Below are 9,365 nucleotides of genomic sequence, written 5' to 3'. Positions count from 1 at the left end.
CACTTCACAACAAAAAGCTTTTTTCATCAATTTCCTTTATTAGATTTTAGATCCTATTGAAGGATGTATAAATGAATTGTGTTAGGAATACATGACACAAAACCCACCATATTGATGAATGATAAAAATCAACTAATGCTATTTTTTTTTTTTTTTTGCGTGTACATTTTTAGTATGTTTTCTATTGAGTTAGTGCAACAAATAACCACTAGGGGGTCACACTTAACCATGTGTCAAGATGGCAGTGCATAGATACACTAGACAGGATGGAGGGAGGAGCTTATTTTTGACACATCAGTGGCCAATCGAAAGCAGCTCCTCATCCCACCCCCTCTCAAACCACTTCTGTAGGCCTCAAGAGAAAGGTTCACAAATAGCTAAATCAAATCACTACTAAAACAGTCTTTTGGAGGAAATGTAAGGATCAGGACTGGGCTAACTCTGTGTTAGATAAAGTACTACTGCTTCATAACTAGCCAGGAGACCCAAAACGAGGCCAAGGTGGAACAACAGAAGTCTGACGTTTGCATGCATGAACATGATTTCTGACGTGTCTGATCACAACAGGTCTGCAGATGAGGCAGAAGGGGTCCTGATTACGAACTCCGCTTTGGTGCATGTTCATTTGATAGCCAGAATAGCGTCGTATGATTTTCCAGTGCGACAGACCTGCACGTCCCTGAATCCTGCATCAGTGAGCAGACGTGTATAATGAGAGGGTGGATGCTCCTTCCCTTCTGTCTGGACCAGCATGTTCAGAGAAAACATCTGAACCGTGGTTGGACCCCGGCGGTTCTCAAACAACAGTGCCTCTACGATCAGAACGCCTCCACCTAGATAAAAAAGCAAGTCAGATGCTTTGAAATGTATCATTTTAGGGCCATTAATTATCGACCTATTAATGACATGTTTTCTCACCTGGATGACATGCTGTATGAATCTTCCTCAGAAGTTTGAGATTTTTTTCCTCTTTCCAGTCATGAATGATTCGGGCCAGAATGTACAAATCTGCAGGAGGGATTTCTCCTTCAAAAAAGTCCCCTACAAGCACACAGAAACAAATACCTCGTTTTTTCATAGATTAGAAATTCCATACTAGAGTTATAATACATGGTTTTCACACCATCATGAACATCATTGCTGGTTTTACACGACCATTTAAAAGTTTGTGGTCAGTTCGATTTTTTATGTTTTTAAAAGTCTCTTATGCTCCTCAAGGCTGAATTCATTTGATCAAAAATACAGTAAAACTGTAATAATGTGAAATATTATTATAATTTAAAATAATTGTTTTAAAATATTTATATTTATTCTTGTGATGTCAAAGCTGAATTTTCATCTTTAACGTCACATGATCCTTCAAAATGCAATGTAGATTAGGCCGATAAAAAACTTTTCTTATAATGCTGAAACAGTTGTGCTGCATAATAATATCTGTGGAAAATGTGATAAAAATGTCAGGGTTATTTAATGAATAGGAAGTTAAATAAAATCTTTTGTAATTATGTAGTCTTTACTGTCACTTTTGATCAATTTAATGCATCCTTGCTAAATATAAGTATTAATTTCTTACTGATCCCAAAATTATGAATGAATGCAGTGTAGAGTTTTCTAGTTTCAGTTGACCTAGTTTTCTTAGTTAATGTGATAACAACCGGTATCATTTAAAAATGCCAACATTTATCAGCACAGTGTTACTGCTATAAAGCTATACTATTTATAATATTTAATTCAGACAGTTTTATAATACACAATGTATTTAAAAACTAAAAAAACAATAATTTGAGACCAATTTTGTTTGAGTTAGTTTTGGAGTCATGCAAATGTATTTTATTTTCAGTTTAGCTAAGATTATTAGCTAAGGACAGCCACTAGACTAGACTGCTTTTTTTTGCAACAAAATTTGCATTTATTGTTAATGCAACCATTACCAATGTTTCAATGCATCAATACACACCCTCTTGAAACCCGATGGTGTCATCTTGCTGAACAAAATGCTGCTGAGCAGTCTGAACCACAACTGGGAGATCCAGAACCGTGACAGTGGAGGAAGGATACTCTTTCGCCAGCTCCCGCGCTAATGCACCAGAGCAGCCTGCAAAGCATCTCAGAAAATACCAACTTGCAATTCTACTGCCTCTTGCATATTAGATTAAAAACTGCAATTGTAAAACTACATTCACACTCACCTCCCAGATCTATGACGGACTTGAATCTAGATAGATCGAACGCTGTCACTATGTCATGGCCGTCAATGACCCAAGTAGAGTTCATCAGTCCCATGAACTTCAGCATCTCCTCTTCTGACCTGAAACAAAACAGCACACACCGGGGCCAACAGATGGATCTTTTCAAGATGGATTCACATGAAAAGTAGGACAAACAAACTTTAAAATTGACGCTTATACCATCTGTTAGAGAACATGTGCACTGACTTCAAACAGATGCACAATCATAAAAAAGGGAATGCATTTATCCAATTATAGGAAAATGAATGAAAAGAAAAAAGAACACCTTGTAATAATTTTTAAACAAAAATTTGCGTAACACTTTACAATAAGGTCTCATTTGTCAACATTAGAGCTACAAAGCCAAAGCACGAATGTTCTTCAGCTAGTGTAATTTTAATAAAAATATGTATTAGTAAATGGTGAAATTAACTTGAACTATAAATGAACAACAATTCTACAGCATTTATTAAGCTTAGTTAATGTTAACTGTTGTTAATAAATAGACTGTGAGATGCCTTCATGCACACTCACAGCATCACAAAAACCCCAACGATTACAAAACACGCAGTTCATACAATAACACAAGTAATTCTTTCACAATCACATACACACTATAGCACACACCACGTCTCCAGATGTGGGAACAGCCTTTCATAAAGCCTCAAAATTGAATGGGTTTAAAGTCCATGACCTAGAATTACACAGCACCAGCGGCTAATCGCTTAAGACTGCCTCACTGCAGTCAAATAAATTACTTTTTATCTAGTGACGTCTAAGGACAACAAAAACATTCCCCCATATGGTACTGCTAATATTATTAAAAAATTTTTTTTTTTTTTTTTTTTTACAAATTCACACAAACCTGTATATGGCAGAGAAGATCTCTTCAGACGGGAGGCCAAAGGTTTTCTCATTCTGATTCTTTCCATCTCTGAGAGGTTTTCAGACATTCAGATTATTCAACTGTTGTTTTAGAAATGCAGATGACTTCCAAATAACGGTTTAGTTTTAAGAAGGATTGATCACTAATCCTGATGTGTCCAAACATCACATTTATCATGAAAGAAGGATTTTAAAGTGACCTGGGAACAAGTGATTTTTAAAACAGTGATGGGGGATGAAAACACAGATGCCTACCTAACAGCATCTACCAGATTGTTCCAGAGTGGGTAGATGGTCTGAGAGTAATAAATAATCAAATCATGTAGAGATTTGGGGCTGGTCTTGGCCAGGTATAGATTAGCAACATCTGTAGTGCTGTAATGAGCTATAAGAGAAGACAAGAGTAAAGGTTTAGAGACCGGGCAAATAATAAACTAGACACAACGGATGGAGGATTTTATGAACAAACAAATCCTGTTCTGACATTTATCACCTTTACATTATAGAGGAATCAGGTTATTTCCAAAATACTTCAGCAGCTCACCGGTTCCGTGTACCACTTCCACATCCACAATCTCAATGGCGACCAGCACATCCAGTAAACGCTCTATACCATCTTCACTGGTGCCAAGCTTCTGTGCCACTTCAGCTGCATTTAGGGGCTTTTGGGACTGAAGGAGAAGATCGAACAACCCTAACTCACAAGCTGAGAATATTGCCTGAAGGAGAATGATTAAATAAAAAAGTCAGTGGGAACTACTCATGTTATTTCTGTGTTTGCCATGTCTTTAAAAGGATACATAAGCATACATGCAAAATCCATTTTAACACACACACACACAAATTTTTTTTTCTACTAAAAAACAAGCCAATATTTTGATTATTGATTTACTATGATGGAATATGGCTTTTGCAATGTGATTTTTTGGGGATTCAATTTACAGTAATATTGTGAAATATTATTACTATTTAAAATGACTTATTGACTTATGATTTCTATATTTTATATATTGTTAAATGTAATTTATATCTGTGATGGCAAAGCTGAATTTTCAGCAGCCATTACAGAAATCATTGTAACATTCTGATTAAGAAACATGCTTATAATTATCGTTTATAGAAGTAGGCTACTGCTTAATAATTTTGTAATTCTTTCAGGATCCATTGATGAATAGAAAGGTTCAAAAGAACAATATTTTTTTTAAATAAAAATCTTTTGTAACATTACAAATGCCTTTACTGTCACTTTTGATCAATTAAAAACATATTTTTGCTGATTTTTTTTAGACTAAAACTACATACCCAAAGTTGAGGGTAGTATAAATATTATCAGCCCATGAACATCAGATTTTAGGTTCAAATCTACAATTATGTATTATGTCACATTATGGGTCTGAATATGAAGGATGACGAAGAAGATCAAAATAATAGTTTAGTTTAAATAAAGAAACTCAGGTAATCCACAGAGGTACAAAATCACTGAAACAGTGTGCTAACACAAACAACAGTAGAAGACGAACTGAAGAGCTTAAATACACGAGATAATGAACAAAATACAAACAGGTGTGATGTAATTAATGAAGAACCATGGTGACAAACTAGAAAACAGAGAAAAAAGGAAAAGAAACTACACTCTAAAAAAATGGTTCTTTAAAGGTTCTTTACACGTAATAACAGTTCTATTTAGTACCGTGTCATTCTGAAGAACCCTTTATATGCTGAAATGGTTCTTTGTGTTAAGAGTTTAGGGTTCTTTATTCCCGCCTTTTTGTTTTTCAAATCTGTAACTGTCAAAGCCTCCTCATTACTGGTTTTCTGGAGCTCAGCTATACAACTACAGTTACTACACAGACTGTCAACATACTCTCAACAGGTAAATTACTTCTTTCTTAAAATGTCTATAAATTATAACTTTAAAAATTGTAACAATCATTTCCTACCTATCATGTCTTTTTCTCTTTTTAGTTTAACAGAACATGTAAGTGTGAGCAGCTATGTTCAGTTAAGGATCCTCATCTTCTCTTCTCCACAAAGTGGATGCCTTCATTAACATAATTGTTTTTACATAATCAAGTGGAAAAGACACATAACTCTAAACTCAATTGTGTATTTCGGATGCTGTCACGTATCAAAACCTCATCATCTGCAGAGAGAAACTCCCATTTAGAATACACACATAATGAAGGATGTAAAGACATCATAAGAGGATTGTGAAGATATTTCACTGGAACTTGGTTTTCATTACATCTATATCGTGTTCAAAGTCAATTGTTATTTATCAATGTATTCAGCTAACCTCTGTTGTAAGAGCACTGTCATTTTTGCAACAATCTGTAATGTCAATAAAAAAATAAAAGTACCTAATTGACACAACATGCTGTTTTTTTTATGTAAAACCCAAATAGAGGATTTCTAGGATTTAACAATCTTACAGAATCTCATGGTACAACAAAGGCCTGAGTCATCTCTGGGTTCCACTCAGTGGCTTTTAAAATGTCATAGGCTGCTGGAGGCGAAATAAGTCCTGACGGCCACAGAGGAAAATGAGACACGACAGGGGAGTGCTACAAATAATAGATGCTCTCACATTAAACATTTACTCATAATCCAACAATAAATGCCACGTGTGGTAAACACATTATTAAAATGGTCTGCTAATGATTGAGGTGATTCCTGTACCTGTAGAAAGGAGCAGAGAAGCACTCATAAAAAAAGTGTATTAGAGAGATACAGCATGAACCACAGACCTTTGAGATCCGGAATCCATTCAAATATTCCAAGAGCTTGAAAGGGTAGTCCAGTTCACTCTGGGATAAATGCTCAGCCATGATGAGAAACGTCCCTCCTGCTAAAAGTGAAACACCATCTCAGCATCACAATCATGAACAGGCTCCAACTTACAATGCAACTCAACTGTCAGATCCTCACAATTCTTTTTGGAGGATAAATTCCTGAATTAACACTTTAACCACATTCATTACCTTTTCACCGAAAACTAAAATATGATGACATCATGTACCAATCTTGCAGGCCCATCATTTCTTTAGTTTGTATTGGATGATGTACATCATCTTACAGATATATAGCCTACATGCTATACAACTTATTTTCTGTACTCCATTCTTTGTAAAAAGTATTTTAATGCTTTAAAACAAAATATGCACGACTGAGAAGACACAAAAGCAGAGAGCATCATTGGCTACTTGTCTATGACAAAGGCTGTTTTCAAACGGTCCATGGAAAAGTTTAGAATGTGTAAAAATAAATAAATAATTAAGGTTGATTAAAATAAGACAATTTATTCAAATAAAAAATCTACATTTGATTTAAACAAACAAACAAACAAACAAACAAACAAACAAACAAACAAACATCTAACAGTACAGTACAGTGAGTAGGAAAACATGTAATAATGTAAAAATATAATTTATTTTACACTTTTTTTTCCAGTATAAATTGTGACTCTTTATAGATGAAAATGTATAGCTACTTTAGATTGGTCCGTGGCATATCTAAAAATATATATATATCAGTCTAGACTAATTTCAGTCTGTATGCATTTTTCCTCTCAAATGAGATTTGAGAACACATTTTCATACAGCCGGTGAAACAATGTATTGTGTAACCACAAAATCATCATGCGAGCTCCCCACGAGGGTACATGATGCACTGACCAGTTTTGTGAGAATAATACGAGTCGATAGTATATATTGTGTATAAAGCTGCAAGATATCGACATATGCAGAGTTTAAGACCATATCATCACTCGACACTTAAGCACTAGTGTTTACAGTTCAAGAAAACGAGACTTACCAAACAAAAGACAGCCGGTTTGATATGCTGTTCTGTTGTAAATAATTCTAATCCAAATTTGACTCTTCTCTGACAGTCATCCCGTGGAAAAAAAAGTACCGTTCGAGAAATTAAATACGCAAGAATCGCACTATGTTACACTATTTTGTTCTGCTGACGTCCAATTTGTTGACCTAGCGTTCATTTGAGTCGGATCCTTTCAGTGAATCTGTTGAGCCAAGTTCATTAAACCGGAGTTTGATCGATCCATTCACGAACTGGACTGAATTAAGTCCGAGCGGCTTCTACTGACTCATTAAACTGAGAACCATAATAAACAATCGTGCTACTTATCGCTTTACTGTAACGTTTAGAGCATTTAATATGGCACGCCAATCACGGAGGACGTCATAACGCAAAAGAATCGCTGAAATTCTGAACCGGTTCGAACGAACTGTTGAAAACACCCGAAAGAACCTATTGGCGGGAGTCGAACATCTCATAACTGGGGCCTCATTTATAAAGCTTGCGTACGCACAAAACGGGGCTGAAAACATGCGTACGCCAGTTCCTGCGCAAAAGGTGGGATTTATAAAGAAAAACTTGACGGTAAAATTTGCGCACCTGCACGCAAACTCTGACCCATGCGTACGATTGTTTTGGAGATGGAGCACTTTGGCGACGCCGATGGTGAGCTGGAGTTAAATGTATTTTTGGTCACTTTTATACAGAAAATCTAAAGAAAATTAAACATATACAGAAAGATTATACAAATACAATTTCAATCACCAAGCCTGTCACTTGAAGCAAATATCCATTCCTTCTTAAATGTCCGCGGCAGCGAGCGTGTTGAGCCGTTTAGTGAAACTGACGCAAATAACAGTTTAAATAAATAAAATACTATAAACATTTATATTAAATATGCCATTCAAATTAATGGAGTTAAACACTTAAACATGAAATCATTACTGAAGTTACAACATTTTTTTTAAATTCAGTCATTAGAAATATTTGTTGTGGATGCGATTGTTTTTGAACACTTTTCCTGTGGCGTGCTTTAATGTTTTAACCACAGAGATAATTGCTTATCATGATAATACCAGATTGTCTGAGAAAATAGTTTCGTGCAAATAATGCCCAAGGCCTATCTGTTTCCATTAAAAATATAAATCAATTAAAAATACAATTCGGCAAGTGATTGAGAAAAACTTTCTCTGAAATGTATTTTACACTATTTGATTTATGTAGGCTATTCAAAAACAAGGCAAGGATAGACAACTACTTGATTTGTATTAATGTAATGTTTCTTGTACCGTTTATATCATTTGCATATGATATGTAGATGAGGATCTGCATAGTAAAACTAGGCGTTGTAAGCTCCATATATGGTTATTTCGCGTGGAGACGCATGTACGCACAATCTTCCGCTGACTGGGATTTATAAAGTGAATTCTGCGCAGGTTCTGGCGTACGCACGGTTTTATAAGTCTGAATATTTTTTTGCATACGCCATTTTTGGCTTTCGGGCGCACGTACGCTTTTAGTAAGGTTCCTACGCACAGTTTTATAAATGAGGCCCCTGGTCTGCCTGTCAAGTGAACCATTAGGGTTTTAGTGACATCTGGCGGTTAATATCCCACAAATTCAATTACTATGCTGTTAGTGTTTTGTCATTTTTGTTTAATGAACATAATAACGATATCCCCCAGGAAGTGGCATTATTTACCACTGACATCAGTAGGCTATTGACAGGTATTCCTGTTCATTTTCTTGCCAGTTTTAAAATCAAGCTATCAAAAGTCTTAGCTTGACCACTGCAAAGTCTAGTGTGCTTTTAATAAAATAAATTAAATGACAACACACAAACTCATTTAAGAAACAGAGTTCAATAAGTTTTCAGAAAAGCAAATTGAGCATCATTTAATGAAGTAAACTGGGCTTAATTAGAGGCCCAAACTGTCCTGTGAAATAAGCTTGCAGTTTAGACAGTCAGAGATTTAGTTTTGTTGCACCGCTAATTGTGTAAATGGGGTGTGAGATCCACAGTACTGATGTCTCGGTGTTGTTCAGTTCTAACAAGATTGTGACATTTTCACACTGTTTGAAAATATATCAAAGTTTGCAAGTAACAAGAAAATAAAATTATTTTCTAGACAAACTACTATGATTGCTACAGTTTTTGCATATGCAATATCAGAAATTATAACTTGAGCCTGGCATACCTCAACCAACTACACATTTCCTCTCGCTTCATATTTATGCAAGCAAAATGCCTTACTATGGAAATACAAAATCTTCAAACTGGTTCACACTCCCCCAAAAAAATATATAACGGTGGCATGACATTTGATCCATTAAGGCACATTTAGTAAACCAATAAACCTACTGGTTTCTTAACATTTGACTTTTTAGCAGTTAGTCTTCGCTGCCATTTGTATAGCTCCGAAATTTGAAATATTG

The 9,365-nt window shown here is 35.3% G+C and overlaps 1 protein-coding gene across 2 annotated transcripts; it reads right to left on the bottom strand.

The window, feature by feature from the left end:
* Positions 1–24: 24 nt before the first annotated feature.
* Positions 25–7,397, bottom strand: asmt2 (acetylserotonin O-methyltransferase 2). Of its 2 annotated transcripts, none has more exons than XM_084394143.1 (9): positions 6,927–7,397; positions 5,861–5,961; positions 3,658–3,832; positions 3,369–3,498; positions 3,094–3,162; positions 2,190–2,308; positions 1,958–2,095; positions 919–1,041; positions 25–833 (listed from the first exon to the last, which is right to left on the bottom strand). In XM_084394143.1, the coding sequence occupies exons 2-9, from the start codon at positions 5,939–5,941 to the stop codon at positions 622–624; spliced, it is 1,047 nt and encodes a 348-aa protein (XP_084250269.1). In that variant the 5' UTR covers positions 5,942–5,961; positions 6,927–7,397; the 3' UTR covers positions 25–621. The 2 variants fall into 2 exon arrangements, with proteins under 2 accessions (XP_084250269.1, XP_084250270.1); XM_084394144.1 differs by having other exon boundaries at positions 5,861–5,958; positions 6,927–7,062.
* Positions 7,398–9,365: the final 1,968 nt, after the last annotated feature.

Source organism: Rutilus rutilus (assembly GCF_951802725.1).
Source record: "Rutilus rutilus genome assembly, chromosome: 21".
NCBI lineage: Eukaryota > Metazoa > Chordata > Actinopteri > Cypriniformes > Leuciscidae > Rutilus > Rutilus rutilus.
The sequence above is the reverse complement of the archived record's forward strand: the minus strand, read 5'-3'. Positions and strand labels throughout refer to the sequence as shown.

Coding starts and splice junctions, on each gene's coding strand:
- asmt2 (XM_084394143.1), bottom strand. CDS start 5,941: ATGGCTGAGCATTTATCCCAGAGTGAACTGGACTACCCTTTCAAGCTC. Junction 3,163..3,368: donor AATCTGGTAGATGCTGTTAG/GTAGGCATCTGT, acceptor AAAACCTCTCAG/AGATGGAAAGAATCAGAATG. Junction 1,042..1,957: donor CACCATCGGGTTTCAAGAGG/GTGTGTATTGAT, acceptor GTGTGCTTGTAG/GGGACTTTTTTGAAGGAGAA.